Source organism: Euprymna scolopes, chromosome 33 (assembly GCF_053919585.1).
Source record: "Euprymna scolopes isolate OS-2025 chromosome 33, ASM5391958v1, whole genome shotgun sequence".
Lineage (NCBI taxonomy): Eukaryota > Metazoa > Mollusca > Cephalopoda > Sepiida > Sepiolidae > Euprymna > Euprymna scolopes.
In genome coordinates this window covers 58097721-58113999 of record NC_136514.1, presented here as the reverse complement: position 1 = coordinate 58113999, position 16279 = coordinate 58097721, and the positions used below count along the sequence as shown (strand labels likewise).

Genomic DNA, 16279 nt, shown 5'->3' with positions numbered 1-16279 from the left:
GATGATAAAGAGGTTGGCTGACCAGATAAAGGTTGAGGTTGGCATGCCATTCCTGACAGTTGAAGGACTGGCCTAAGACCTTGATAGTGAAATTTTGTTTTCAAGCACATGATGAAGCTCTATAGAGTATTAAAATAAGTCAAATAAATCATCAATTAATGAATATTAATAAGTATTTATTTTATTTAAAAAAAATAAACAAAAACCTTAGATTCCTCCTTCCTTCATTTGAAAGAAATATATCTTCTATCCATAATCAAAACTCAGTGACCACCTTTATACAGAAATAGCAACCTGAAGATGCAAATGAAGAAAAAACATTTTTTTAAAGCAGATCTTATTTAGAGTTCAAAACATTTCATGTTTCCATTAAAATTTGAAAATTTGAAGAGAAAATCCTTCTGTTACAGCAATAACCGAGATGAGACACTACAACTGGTGTCAAAATCAAGCATTGACTTCTGACTAGCACAACAAGTGGATGATCACGGCCTGTGCAATGAATGCATAGACACCCATCCACATCATCAAAATGTACTTGCTCTTAATTCTGGATTAGAAATTAAAATAACATCAACCCACCACTTCAAATCCTAATTGAAAAAAAGATACTGTGTCATACTACAGTTATTTATTTTCTTGAAAGTGCAAGTGCCAAATTTACATATAGTCCATCATTGCTGATGAAACTAAAAATCCTGGCGATAGAATTTAAAAAAAAAAAAAAAAAAAAAAAAAAAAAATCACCTACCTCAGCCCCATTTTCAGGGTTCATCTCTGTGAAATATTCTTTTTTATCCGAGACCCTCTGGAATGGGATCTGCAAGAAATTATTTCAAGGTTTTATGCCAAAACCATTTTGTCTAATTTAAATAAAAAAAAAAAAAAAAAAAAAAAAAGACTATCAAGACTTGAGTCTATGTAATTGCATCATCCATAATTAGGGTACGAGTGAGGATGTAGGAGAGATACTCATCTCTCTTTCCAAGGATTTAATGAAAGTTTGTGAAAATACTAAAGAGTTAAAACCCTAACCCAACCACCACCACCCTCTTAAAGCATGAAAGGTATTTTACAACTTAAAAGTATGATTGTTTCTCTCGTTAACCTGAACAGATTTTCTTTTAGGACTTGAGATTTGACATTCTCTATTTGTTTTAATGCAAAAATGTGAAGCATGAGTTGTTCGACTAATTTCCCCAACTATATTATATATATATATATATATATATATAAAATGTATTATGTCACCAATAGTAATGTTTACCAGTAAATTAGATTTAAAAATATCATTCTTAAAACCTGTACTAGATTCATGGTCTACTTGCATGTCTGTCTATCCGAGATGCAATTCAAAACCAAGCCCTATGCCCAGATTATACAAATTTTCTTGGGTAAGTTTCCTAGAGTAAAGTTTTGGAGTTGTCCAAACCATGTGATTAGTTATTTATTGTCAGTACTGTGTCCTGGCCAAGAAAAGCGAAAGAATCTAGTAGGCACTCACTTTTATCAACTCTCACTGTTTACTCGGCTTGTCTGAAAGATGGCCTCTGACTGGACAAGCCAGAAAGGAAGTTAAATGCCTGCACCAATCAGGGATAAGCTAAGAAATGAACAGACTCAAAATCATAATGGTAGCTGTAACACCGCTGCTACAAAGTAAATTAACATGCTTATATTTGTTTAAGTATTAAATTGCTTTTAATGCAAATACGTAAGTAAGCAAACCAAATTGTTTTGGATTAATTTCCCAAATTTATTTTCCTCAAAATCATTTATGTCACTAATAACATTTGCCAAACATTTTTATCAAATAAAAACTGACATATAGTTCATCATACAAGGATTATGCACTTTTCACAAGTGAAAATAAGCGTGGAATAATAGATTTGCTCTAAGATTTTATTTCTACTCCCTAAGCAAATATTCAGAGGTAAGCTAAAATCCATCAAAAATAAACCAAGCATGTAGGCCCCCCCCCTCCATGAGAGAAAAAAAAAATTTCAAAAATATCCAAGGTGTGGTTATTGAAAAAAGTGCGAACAAATGAATGATTTGGGGACAATTTTATCCCTATAATGCCCGGAGTTATCCTAGAAAATCTGTTTTGGCAAAAATTTACATTCACCATAACTAATGTTTTCAAAATTAAAAAAAATAAGTAAAATAAATCCAAGGTGTGGTTATTAAGAAAAGTATGAACAAACAATTTTAGGATAATTTTACCTCTATAATGCCCATCAGAGACTCAACCAGAGTTATCCCGAAAAATCCATTCTAGCAAAAGTTTACTTTCACCATGACTAATGTTTGTGCAAAATTTAAAAAAAAAAAAAATAAATAAAAGAAAAATCCAAGGCATGGTTATTGAAAAAATGCGAACAAACAGACAAACCAGAGTGAATTACTAGGTCTAATACCTCATTTATCGGGGTGACATTTTTTCATAAATTAGAGGATAAAATTTTTAAAAAATTTTAATGGTGTTACATTTTATAGTGTCTGCAGATAGATTTTCTTTAAAAGTCATTTACTTCGTTGAGGCAAGATTTTTATAGGCTGGATGTCCTTGTTGACACCTCCCCAGCGAGATTATAGTAGTAACCAATATTTTTATCAAAACATAATCTCAAGATAATTGTCCACCAATGCTAAAGAGTACTCCATCTGCCCTTTGGGAAGTGATGATAGTTCAGTGGTTAATGACACAAACTGACAACCTGGGTGTCCAGTTCGTTCCACAAAAATCACCTTTGCTTAGGATGTTAGCAACTTTCACATGCCCCCCCCCCCCCAATAATCCCCAATGTTTCTAGAAACCATTCTGACTGGAAAAATATCAGCAAAACTAATGCCAACAATAAAATCTTTGGATGATCTACCCTTTTGTATTTTATTTTATTTATTTTTTTTTTTTTTTTAAATGGAAAATGTGTACCGCTACCTACTGCCAAAGTCTATCTTTTGTTAATATAAAAATAGGGGAATATTAATCACCTTGATTGGAGATATACATACACAATCATATACTTGCAGAAAGCACAGCTTTGAATCATTGCTAGTTTCAAAATTAGTACTCAGACTAATGAAACAGTGATAAAGTCTTGTTTCCTTCGAATGACTTAACCAAAGCTTCTACCTTCTAGTATTTAAAAATTACATGTGGATTAGTGCCTGATTGAAGAAAAATACAATTGAGATTAACTTTGTTCACTAGGGCATATTGTGAAAGAAAAGTGGCACTCACCTTAGGCTGGTGAAAATCTCAACACAATATCAAATTTGAAAGTGGTCCCCAGTCGCTTTGTAAAAAGAAAAAGATGCTTACAGTACCTAATATTCCCAAGCTGTCACCCGTTTAAGAATTTACCAGGCTCTACATTGCTTAAATTTGGTGATCGGGCAAGAACTGATGTTTTCAATGTGATCCAGCTGGTTGGTCCGTATATCTACATTATATTTCTCACTCTGTATATCTGTCTGTTCCACTTTTTCTTGGAAACTAATGGTTTAATCCGAGTGAAATTTTGTATGAGCCTTTATAAGGTGCAGTACTATGGTATTGTTGGAAATATTCTAATTTGCACAAGTGAGTACTTTTTTTGCACACTTAACCATGAAAATCGGCATCAATCTTTCCAAAAAGAACTTCAACGAAGGATCTTGAAAAAATATTGGACAGCATTAATTGCTTAAACAAAACAAAAAGGGTAACTACACTCTACTACCAGAGTAACTTACTTCTATTAACTAACTTTCTGAAAAAAAAAAAAAAAAGGAAAACCCTTCTAAAACAATCATTTTTTTTTTTTTTGAATACAGACTAAATATCACTATATTGAATTTCTTTTTTAAATATATGTTTGAATGCAATAATTGACTTGGTTTGGTTTATTTACATTTATCAAAAAAATGTTTTTGCTTTTTGCCTTTACTATACAGGTCAAAAATTAACCCTCCAAACAATTCCCAACAGTATCTGTTCGATGAACAGATATGGATCAATAGAAATTAGTACTTAATGCAAAAATGTGCACAAATTCAACCACATTCAACCATCAATATGGCATAAATCACTCATTCTAAGTCAACAGGTTATAATTTTTGTTGTTTTCAATAAACAAAAAGTCAAGTATATATATAGTAAATAACTTTTCATCCGTCAAATTCAGACAATTATCTTTCACTTTGAGAAAATCTACATTAAAAGAACTTACCTCTGTAAGTACTGTACATTCATATGAAGGCTGATATTTTTCCTAAAATGAAAAGAAAAGCACATAAAAAATAAAAAACACAAAACTAATGTACAAACGAAGGCAACAAATAAATAAATTCTTATACTCCTTAATCTACTCTATAAAAGAAAGTAGTATAGCCACACCCAGCTAAAATGAAAAACTACCAAATACATTTACAAGCCTTACACACACATTCGGATTCAATATCAGCTCAAACCGATCGTTAAAAATGAAACATTCATTTGCCTGGGGTCAACATCATTTTTTTAGTTTAACATCCATTTTATATACTGGTATATGTTAAATGGCTTTAAGAAAATAACTTCCAAAGTAACCTATCTTTGGCCATGTCTTTATCATACTTCTTTCTTTCAAATCCATTTTTATCAGTTCCTCCTATGGTTTCTATTACAATATTTTTGCTATTATGACTACGGTATGATTTCCCAAGATTGGAAGGTTCTATTTATAGACACTGCCGATAGGACTTGACCAATCAAATGAAGCCATGCTCTGCTTGAAACCAACCACAAATTAGAATCACTCAATAAAACATGCTGGATATTTTATAATTCCTGCACATGATTCTTCATGCTCAACATAAGGAATTTGCTCTGTCTGCAGACTTGTACAAACCGATTACCCAACGGAAAACCCTATCCTTCATCTTGGCTTTTACATTTAAAGCTTCTGATTGACCACTGCCATTTTGTTTGGAACAAGATGTTTTTTTTTTTCTTTTCTTCTGAAACCAAAAAATGACTTTCAATTCAAGTTTCCTTGGTCTTCCCCTCTGAACTGAACCTGATACCTTAACTGTTCTACATCTGATCTCCCATCCATTCTTCCAATGTAGCCAACAAAGTCTACTCTTCTGCACACATCTTCCTTACAGTCCAGATTTGATCTTCCTCTGAAAACATCAAAACTAAGCCTATCATTCTCTCCATGCAACATATGTCCTCAACCCTAACTGGTCAGATTTCACTTTCATACACATGCTTTATAGACTCTTCCTTCGTTGACAGTGGTAATGCTCTGCTGGTTAGTAATGGCAGAAGTTCCCTGAACTTATTCCATTCATTCCTAACTCTTACAATCACACTAGCAGCTGCTCCACCCCATGCTCCAATGGTATCATCAAGGTAACAAAACCTCAATAGCTTTGCCATCTAAATATACTTTGTATGTGGACTGAATTAGTGCATACTGGTTTAGAGAAGAAAAAGCTTTTATTCTTTCTTCAAAAGAAGACTGAAATAAAGTCAAACTGTACATGAAAAAGAGGTGGTGACAGTTGGAGAGGAATGTTCAGAAAGTAACAGGACTGAGAATGCAGAGAATGAGAGAGAGAAAATTTTAAAGGACAATGTTAGATACATTTTTGTTTAACTCTTATTTTTTGCTATTCATGCCAGTAATATGTAAAACAAGTACATATCGACTCATTTTAAAACTATCACACTGTAATGGTTTATAAAAGTTTCTCTTTCTATTTAATACGAGTGAAAATAGCCGTCTTTATTCAGTTTGTGTTTCACAGCATAGCAAGGTTTTTCAGGTTATTTGATATTAAATGGAAAAAGGTTTTATGCTTCAAATTCTTTACATTTTCAAATATTTATTTATGGTGTTTGGTTTTGTCTTTAAGAGAAAACTTGTTTTTGTTTTTAACTTTGCAGAATATGGTAAAGTTTTGCAAAGTGAAAGAAGAAAAACATCAATGTTTGGTGCATTTTAGTTCAGGAAGCGAGCATTTTAAAATAACCTGATCTGGTAGCACCAGATGGCTTCATTCAGAGACAATAATTTAAAATATGAAAGTTTGGAGACATTTTTGATATTCCAGCTATACTTTGAATCCTATTCATGCATTTGTTTTCTTATGGCAAATAAAGAAAAATATACATAATTATATTTTTTTCTATTTTCTTTTATATATAACAAAATGGTGGCTCAGATGGTTTTGATATGTGCTGAGGGCCAACATCAAAACCATCATGAAACTTGCCTATGCATTAAAAGTTGCCAGGAAGTGACAGAGAGGAAGAACAATAATGAGATGGGCAGACACAAAGATCTCTGTAAAATCTGTCCATACATGTCAAAATTCATTGCAGCTTAGTATTAATACATAAGAGAATATAGTAACTTGTAAATTTTTAAACAAAGCAGGTAAAAAAAAAGAAAAAAAAAATTAGGTTCTTGTCTATATTAAAAAAAACAAAAAGTAAAAGCTGCATGGTATATATATACATGATGAAACAAAAATATATTCCAAAAATAAATTTATCAAGTAGGTTTATTTTTATAAAAAAAATCATTTTTAAGCGAATAATAGGAATTCATAGGCATTACAACATAAATTTAGTATGTTGTATTGTTGAATTATCTCCGTTTGTTCTTTCATTTTTCTTGTTCAAAATAGCAGGCGAGAAAGTTATGTCTAGGATATTCATAACATTTTATAGATTTATATTGTTTACTAGCGAGGGGTACCCGGGTGTTTGGAGGTGTGTGGTTTTGGGTAAATCAAAACTCGGGCGGGGGGGGGGGGGTAAAAAAAATGTTTTGGTAGGTAAGTATGACGATCGAACCCGAACCCTTGAGGCAAAGTTGGAAATTAAAGTATGAAAAAAAAAAAAAGAGAGAGTGCGACGTTAACCATTGGGCCACCGCAAGATGCTAACGGAAACACGTTTGAATTTATTTAATTACTTAAATTAGCAGGTGCACGTTTTAATGACTTAATGAGGTCAACTTTTGACTGTGGGGCATCATTTAGTGCGGAACGCTTTTTTTTTTTTTTTCCCCCAAATGTTGGGGGTAGGGGGAAACAGCTCCACTTGTCCAAATTGAATAGCAATTGCCTTCTGATATAAGGAAATAATATTTCCACATTGAGTAAAGCTCATTGCTTTCGGACATTTCCGGCGATCGAGACCGGAAAAATACCTAGACAATTAGTGTCGCTTTTATTATAGGAAAAGGCCTAACCCACATGCGGCGAGCGAAAACTATTGAATATTTATCTTCCCAAAGTCAAGCAAATTAAATAGACAGGCAAGCTCAGTTGTTAACTCTGAGATATTATGATTTACATGTGATATAAAAAGTTTTAAGTTGTTAGGCAACCGACCGCTTCTCAGAAAAAAGCCTTTCTTGGACATACACAAAAAGCGAACACACAAACACGCACATTTTCGCTTTTATATATATAGATTATTTTTGTTTTATTTTAAAATTAAAAATATTTAAGTTATTTTGGGTTTTAGAGAAGATTTCAAATTCCTCACCTTTTCTGCTTCAGATCTTTTCTCCATTTTTTCACGATCAGTTTTGTGTTTTCGGTCTGCACCTTTTGGCTGTGAAGAGCAACAAAACGATTTTTTTTAAATATCACAATAAGGTTAAATCTTATTTTACTAGAATTAATTTCACAAATAACTTCGTTAGTGCTTAGCAGAAGTGCAGGAACTGACAAAGAGTGATGACTAAATTGGTTTAAAATAATTCTCACTTTCAACTCTGCAGTTCTTATGATAACACCAATTATTTCTTTTACCAACACCAGGAATGCCAGAAATGCAATATAATCATTTTAGTCATTTTTTCCTAAATGGATTGTAATGCTCAGGCAATTACAGGTTATCTGTTGAACAGGTTATGCTGTAATGAATACGAGTACATCCGAGTCTTTTCTCCTTACAAGATTATGATTGGCTGGTTATGCCATAAATACAGTCTGGTAGAGCCACCTAAGGGACACATTAAAAAGGTACACCTCACGCTAAGAAAATCAGCTTTGAATACAAACACTCGTGCAGTATGATGACTTACTCGAAACTGTAGCAAACCCATTCAGCGACTTCAAACAATACATATCCCTTTCGCAGGACATCAGGTTACAGTCTGGTCGTCTTCAAATTCAATGTCAAATATTTTGTCATAAATAGTTTTTTTATAAGTAATAAAATTTTTCCCTTTTCTATTATCATTCTATTAGAAATGTATTCGTTTCATTAACCTTTAAAACAGAGGCAGCAATTTGTTAAAAAAAAAATAAAAAAATAAAAAAATAAATAAAAAAATGCATGAACATTTACATAAATTTCAGAGGATTGGTTGGTTGTTTTTGTTTTACGGCATATCAACCCTTTTCGGGTTATTTAATGCCGAATCCAAAGATTTTGAAAAAAATTTTTTTAATAGAATATATTTGTTGTTTTCACGTCGGTTTCTATTTAACCCATAGTTGGGACCTTAACAGGTACTACCACTCCGGGTCAGAGTGGACCTGGGAGCAATGGTAATTAAAGGGTGGCTCCACACTCCCCAAAGCCCACAAGCTGGGGCCTCACCACTGGATATAGTTTAAGGTCATATCCAGGACCCCCATTGAGGGACTTTTACCCTCTGCAGGGGGGCAGTCGGCGTATTCTAATGCCCCACCGACAGGACCAATTTCAGAGGAAATTCTTTTGTCATAGAAAAATGTTTTCGAATGTACAGCATTTTGTGAAGTCATCTTAACATTTCACTATCTCAAGGTCCATTATTGAACAGTGTCCAAGGCATCCCCCCAGGTCTTTATCGAAGTATGCTTCGTTTAGGGGACAGTCTGTGAGGACGTGTGCAATAGTTTGTACATAGGCGCCATAAGGACACCAAGCATCCTGTACATAGCTCCACTTGTACAAGTTGTCCAGTGTTTTGGCAACCTTTGCTCAGGCCTAGTGGAGTACTACTCATTTTTTCTGGACACCTAGTAAACCTTCTCGTGGCGTCCCTGTTAATCTTTCTAGGGACAGATTGCTGCACTATGCTCATCTCGTAAAAAAAAAAAAAAAAAGTGAAGTAATCATGTTTGATTTTCATATTTCACGCGAGCCTTTCTCAGAATCTTAGCGCAATTCTCTAGCAGTAAAATAAAATTCAAGAAGAGACTATCAACTTAAAAACTTCTGTCATATCAGCATATAAGTACTTTAAACGATTATCTGTGAGAACTAAGATATGAAAGTAAACAAGATGTTTTTTAATAAAGTTGCTTCACCGGCAGATGCAAAAACTTACCTTGAAGACTTTGACTTGGCAAGAGGCACAATGAAGCAACTTGCTGTCACCTTCTGAAGTGTTAGACTCCACTTGAATCCGGAATGGGACACCTTTTTCCCCGCCATGTTTTTTGGGGGTGAATTCTGTGCTTATGCAGTGCACACGGATGTACACACCCGTCTCTTTGGTTGGATCCCAAATAAACTCAGCAGCATTCAATTTGTTTGGGTCTACGCGGACATCAATTAAGCCATATGACAATGGCACATCTATATGAAAAACAAAAATATTAATTCCATGATGAAATAATTCAAAACATGTTATTTTTACTTTTGCATTCTGTTTAGCAGAATGCATGTATACCAAGGAAAAGTACCTTCTGCTAACAGTTCATGTAATGGTTTCCAATTTCCTTATAATAGAAACTTTAATAAGTCAATTTAATGTTAATTGGTCTTTCTTCAGACTTTTTGTTAAAATAAAATATTTGAGATGTGAAGTAGGCAGTTCTACACTATTGGGATAAAATTTCGGAAATCGCAATACTGAATTTCACATGAAAACAATGGTATCTTTGTATTCCTCATATTTTTAAGATGATTATAGCTAAAATTACGAAAATTGATAAGGTAGAAAATTATTTATTAAAGAAAATAAAAATAGAATTTGATGAAAACAATCATAAAACATAGAATTCAAAAGGGAAGTAATTTTCCGTTTTGGTTTAAAACAAGATGGCGGAAAATTTTCATCTGTTAATATGATTAAAGTTGTTTTGTTTAATAATTCAGAAATATTCAGGTAATTTTACTTATTAGAATTAACAAAAATAATCAGTTGAAACCATTGTTTTTTTTATCTGAAAACTCTTTATCAACTACAAAATCTCATCTCAATTCTGTAGAAGCACCTTATTTTATATTCCAAGTACTTTATTGAATCAGGTTTCAGAATTCCATAATTATTCTTTTTTTACTGAGAGTTTAATTGGTAAGGATAAGAAAGGGAAACTCTCAGCCATCTGCTAGAGCTTCTCTGGTGCCAGTGAATTAAAGTCAATTTTTTCCGGATAATTTTTTATTGGATACATTTTTTTATGGTCTAAATAAAAAAAAAATTTAAATAGAGATTATTTTTTTAATATAAAACTTTTCAAATATATTTATTATATATAAAACCAGTCTAAAAAAAAATAAAAATAAAAAATAAGACTAAAAAATGTTTTGATTATAACGTTTTATTAAAACTAAAACCAAAATGAAACATTTCAAAATAAAGACTATATTTTGTGCCAAGTTTTAAACTGGAATTACATAAACATTAATCAGAAGAGACTTTTCTTTGCTATACACTGACAGGACTTCCATTAAACAGAAAACAAATGTCAAAATGACAAGTTTTGGGGGAAGGGATTAATTTAACCAATGAAATATAGCAACCTTACTTCATCACGGCTTTTAAGAAACTTTTTTTTGCAATCATAATTCGAATTAGCAATTTTGTTTCTATAATTAAAAATAACATTTAGAAGTTTTGAAAAAATGTTTGGAATTTAAAAAAGATGAATGAGGTTTAATTTTATGTTTAATCCATAAATGAAAGTGGCAATGTAAAAAAAAAAAAAAAAAAAAAAAAAAAAAAAAAGGAAAAATGTTGAAAATTTTGTATTGATATCAGATCGACAAGTTCTTGCAGTTTTTTAAATTTAAATTCAGATGAACATATCTCAGCTCAAACAAAAATTTATTGATCGAAATAAGCACCATGAGAATCAACACTATTGCCACTGCAAAGCAAGTGTATTTATATCAGTAACGTAAAAATCTTGTGTTCTGGTGGTAATGCAGTCACTGAAGGCTTTTTGATATCGCTTAGATTTTTTAAGCATTTCTCCTCTAGAAAGTTGTTGAGCTGCTTGAAAAAGTGATAGTTGGTAGGTGATAGGACTGGAAAGCATAGCGGATAAGGCAGAGTTTCATAGTCCAATTCGTTCAACTTTCTGCAGGCGGTACTTAAGTGAAACTTTACTAAAGAAGTCCAGGAATAGATAGGGTAAAAGTAGAGAAAGGCTAGAAATGTCTCTTTTACGAGACAGGGGCTGTATAAAATAGAAAAGATCATGCTCCACTAGATTGTGAGGTTGATTTTCTTACTCTGTTAAAATAAGACAGTGCTCTATTGACAACTCTCTAGAATAATAGCATTACTCCATCTAAGTAGAAGACTGCAGTCAAAAGTTTAGTACTTTCTTGAATGGTAGAATGATTCAACCATTTTTCCAGCAACCTTAGAAAGTGGAGTGGAGCCCATTACTGTAACAGAAAAATGATCTAAAAAGAAAAGAAAAAAAAAGGTGGGGAGGGGTCAGCAGTGTTCCTTCTCTCCTGCTAAGATGAAAAGCTATGATTGAAAAGTTCAAAAAGATCCAGTATATTTTATACAACAATTTTTGTACATGATCTGTTAGTTCTTATGAACACTGGCTATAAATATATTCAAATTTTTTAATTACGTCAAAAATATTGCAATAGAAATAGATTTGATATGTCTTTACATCTGCAGTGAAAGTCAGGCCTAGGAGCTTATAAAAACGAGATTTCTTTAAGGAGAGAGACATTCATTTAAATCGAGTCAAAACAAAGATATGAGCTTTGACAGTGAAAGAAGAGAAACTTGGTTTCAAGTGTTAAAAGTGACAAGCCACCTTTTCATTGCACTACATGCTCAATATAAGAAATAATCAGCAAGATCTGGATCACCAATGCTCTTTGAAGTGATGCCATAGACACATTTCAATAAGTAATCTCCGAATACGATTTGGTTGATAATTAATGAAAATCAGAAATAGATCCTTCAGTTACACCATTGTTACTACGCATTTCAAACTTGTTCAGCTACATTTATTGAACTATGACAGAATTTGAAATAGTATTGTTGGCCCAATTGTCTTTAATATTTATAAACTCTTATTTGTGTCTCTGGCATCTGTCGTATTCTGCAAGGTTCGTCACAGCATCAGATATAAACTCATGTTGTGCGTGTTCACTGCAACTCACAAGTTGTGATTGTCCACTTGTTATCTTTGAATTCAGTGCTTGATTTCAGCATGGGTCGTAGTTTTAATTATGTGATCTGTCACTACTGCAACAAAAAGTTTGGTTTGGTTGTTTTGTTTTACAGTATATCAATCATTTTTGGGTTATTTAATGCCAAATTCAATAAATTTGGTGCAAGTTTTTAGCTTTCAAGTTCTTTATGTATTAAAGTTGACCTGGGAGCAATCATAACTAAGGGGCAACTTCACATTCCTCAAAACTACGAAATGAGGCCTCATCACTGGGTTTAAGGTCATACCCAGGATCTGAAAGAAAAGGATTTCTTTCAAACATCAGAACTATAAAAGAAGTAATAATGTTTTATTATTAAAAGCTTAAAATGCCAACTCATTTTTCTACCAAACAAACTTACAATCAGAGCAGAGTCCGACTCAACCAAAACATCCAAACAAACAAGGTTCATAGAGTGCTTGCCAACTGACTAAAGCCAATTCTGCTATTGTTTTGCTCAGAATATATGTAGTGTTGGGACAAGAAATCGAAATCAGAATTTATATCAAAAAAAAATTCTGATTATTTTCTGATGCCAAAAATGACTTAAATTATTTTTTGTGTATTGATATTTTTTGCAGACTTATCCTCATCTTCATAGCTGCTGTTTTACATTTCAGTCAACTATGCTCACCTAGAACCACAGAATAGTTGGCATGGTAAAAACAACAATGAAGATTAGGATAACAGTCCACAAAAAAAATCAATATACAAATTATGAAGCCTTATTTCGAAGGATTAAAAACAAAAATAGAATAACAGTTTTTGTTTGTTTTTGTGTAAAACTTAATTTTCTATTGTTGGTACTAATAAAATAGTTATTGATTTTAAACTACTTGTAAAGCTAAAATCTATAGATCCTCTACCCCACAAGTGTATATTTACTTTGTAAAAATACATAACCCTTTCTGTTCTAAAGGTGCAAGTTCAAAATCCTGTAGAGATTCCAAGTTCGAAAAAAATTACTCAAGTATCTAAATTTTTTACGATTGAGTTGAAACTTTATGTAACGACTAAAAATAGGTTAAAATAACAAATTGGAAAGAAAAAGTTACTTCTTTTAAATAGAAAGCAAAATATTGACCAAACTTGTTGCATGTGATATGCTAGAAATCAAGAAGCTATACATTCAAGATAAAATTTACACATGATGGTATGCAGAAAAGCAGTTCAAAAACAATTTCACAAGAATTTTAAGAGGGTTCCAACAACTCTAAAAGATGATTATAGATGAATTTTTATCCTTTCTTCAGAGTAATTATACAGTAAGCAATACTGCTATATATTATAGATTTTAAAAATGAATTATTTGGTTTTATTTACAGAACAGTGTGAACTAATGGGTTAAGATCAGAGGTTACACTAGTTGAAACACTGAAAATAATCATGACAAGAATAGTAATCTAAATTCAAATAAAAAATATATTTATCGCCATCAATTTTTTTTATAGAACTAATAAACCAGAATCTAAACTAATCTCTGGTCAGGTTTTTAATCATTCTCCTTTCTCTAATATCCATCGTTATGACATTCGCTTGTTTTCCTTAGTTTTCTCCCTTACAACCGACTGAAAGGGTTAGGATCAAAATCCCATATAGATTCTAAGAGTTCAACAAAAATAAACCTTAAGGTCATAGGTTATAGCCACTGTAATATTGTGAAAATGACCATAGTAAAAACAGTAGTTTGAATAATTTAAATACACATTTTAATATTTGATGTAAAAAGAAAGAAAAACATTTGACTCAGTCATTTATAAACTAAAATCTAAATATCAGAACAAAAAAATATAAAGAATACCAATGTCAAGTAAACGTTCACCAGGCCTTGTTTGCCGCCACAAATCCAACTGCTCTTTTTCCATGTACTGAAGCCGCCGCTCATGGAAGCAAACTTTCACAACACTCTACAAAAGAAAACAATAAAAAGTAACAAGTATTTCTCAGACACAAAACTGTTAGATATTTGAACCATGCCAAGAAATCACTTTTAATGCATCTGCATTATCAAATGTATCAAAAGGTTGTTTGAATAAAAATCATGCACCTGACATTTTAATAACTAGGCTGTGTGTACCGAGATCGTTTTGACAAAAAGCTTGCACCTGTAGAAAAATAATAATTATCAGATATATCAAAAAGTCATTTGATTAAACATTATAAACTTCACTGGCACATGTGTGAATAAAGCAACAAACTTGAAATTTTCAGAAAGAAAAGTATGTTTGAAAGATTATTTTTGATAAAATGTTACACAATCAAAGTTAAGTCAATCCAGTGAAGCACAATGGCGAATAAAACACCCTTGGGGTGTGGTTACAGTGACAATACCATCCCAAAACGGGTGTTTCAGGTGGTCACAAATGCTTATATAATAATAACTGCAAAGGATTCTGTTGGTTGAGAATTGGACTGAAAAGAATCAACCTGTTGAATTCCTGTGTGTGCATCTCCCTCCTAACACCAACTATCCAGAACAGTCACCAAGAATAAAGACATATTTTTATATTAGCCTGGGTGCCCGGGTGTTTGGAGGTGAAAAAAAAAAAAAAAAAGAAAGTGATAGTAGGCAGACAGGCTCGAACCCGTGACGCAAAGGCGGAAAAGAAAGTGAAAGAAAATCTGATGTCTTACCGCTACTCCATGATGTGACTGGAAGTCTAAAGCATTCAAATTTAACGTAGTCAATCAAAAGATGACTTGCAGAAATGGCATTGCTTTTAAACCTCCCACGAAAGCAAATTAGTCGTTTTTAATGTGGGGGGAAAACCAGCTCACCGCCCCAAAAAAGAGGGCACTCTAGCAGTATCCAAATAAATAGTAATTGTCTGAGTATGAAGGGTTTCCCCTACATTTACCAAGGACCAATTACAGAACAGATACTACCTGGCCCAAAGGCCAGGTGGCTGCATTCGAATAGTTTCGCTTATTTATACGAAAAAGGCAAACACTGGAGATGACGGCATGGTGGGAATTTTGTTTAACTCGATCAACAAAAAGATAGACGTTTGCGAATCAGAGATATTACGGTCTGGGAAGTATGCAAAAACTTCTTGCGGAATCTAACCAACTCGAGAATCCTGATGCAAAAAGCCTTTCATGGACGTACACAAACACTCACGCCCATTTTGCCCTTTATATAATATATATCAGCGTGTCGTTCTTTTTTAAATAGAGCAGAAATACAACAAACATAGAATGAAAATATATGGTGAAGGATGGGAAGAAGGTACTAATTTATATTACATTTCTGCATTTTTTAGATGAGGGTTGATTATTTGTAGGATCTGAATTCTTTGGACTACTCTTCTCATCTTGAGTGTTATTTTCATGTTTCAGTCAATGTAGACTGACCTTGTTCAGATCTATCTTGTCGAACTCAGGAATCTGCATAGAATTTAAAATTTATTTAATCTATGGGAATAATATGCTCTTATTACTCAATAGAAATAATTTGTATTACTCTTGTGTACATCTTTGTATAGGGCTTTAGTTAGACAACTATTACTTCATATTTTATATATACTTGCAATTCAATAATTTCAGGTGGATTATTTTCTTTTTTAATGAAACAGACTTCAGAATTTGAACATCCTGAGATGCATAAGTCAAAGTGTTCTACCTCATTTATTCTATAGCAAGATCCAGTGTAGCTCCACCTTTTGCCAGTTGTTTGCAAATCTCTCTAGATTGCTTGCTTTGAGTTTATTTTTGCTTTTCCTCTTTTCCCACCAGAGGTCTACTGAACCACTTGGTTAGCAATTCTCTCTGGAGACAATCTCAGGGCATGTCTAGATGACGCTTGTAGATTAATAATACAAGCTGTTGGTTAGTGTGATCTTTGACTTCAAGATTGGTAATTTGGTTGCTGTA

General features: G+C 32.7%; 1 protein-coding gene across 5 annotated transcripts in view; it reads right to left on the bottom strand.

Moving 5' to 3' along the window:
• Positions 1-16279, bottom strand: part of LOC145258241 (transcription factor CP2-like) — a 109229-nt gene that overhangs the window by 62010 nt on the left and 30940 nt on the right. For all 5 annotated transcript variants that reach the window (XM_080116204.1, XM_080116205.1, XM_080116207.1 and 2 more), the window contains exons 5-9: positions 14208-14313; positions 9318-9568; positions 7538-7606; positions 4218-4259; positions 752-820 (exon numbers count right to left, since the gene is read on the bottom strand). In XM_080116204.1, coding sequence (XP_079972330.1) covers positions 752-820; positions 4218-4259; positions 7538-7606; positions 9318-9568; positions 14208-14313 — 537 coding nt within the window. The remainder of the gene's footprint in view (positions 1-751; positions 821-4217; positions 4260-7537; positions 7607-9317; positions 9569-14207; positions 14314-16279) is intronic.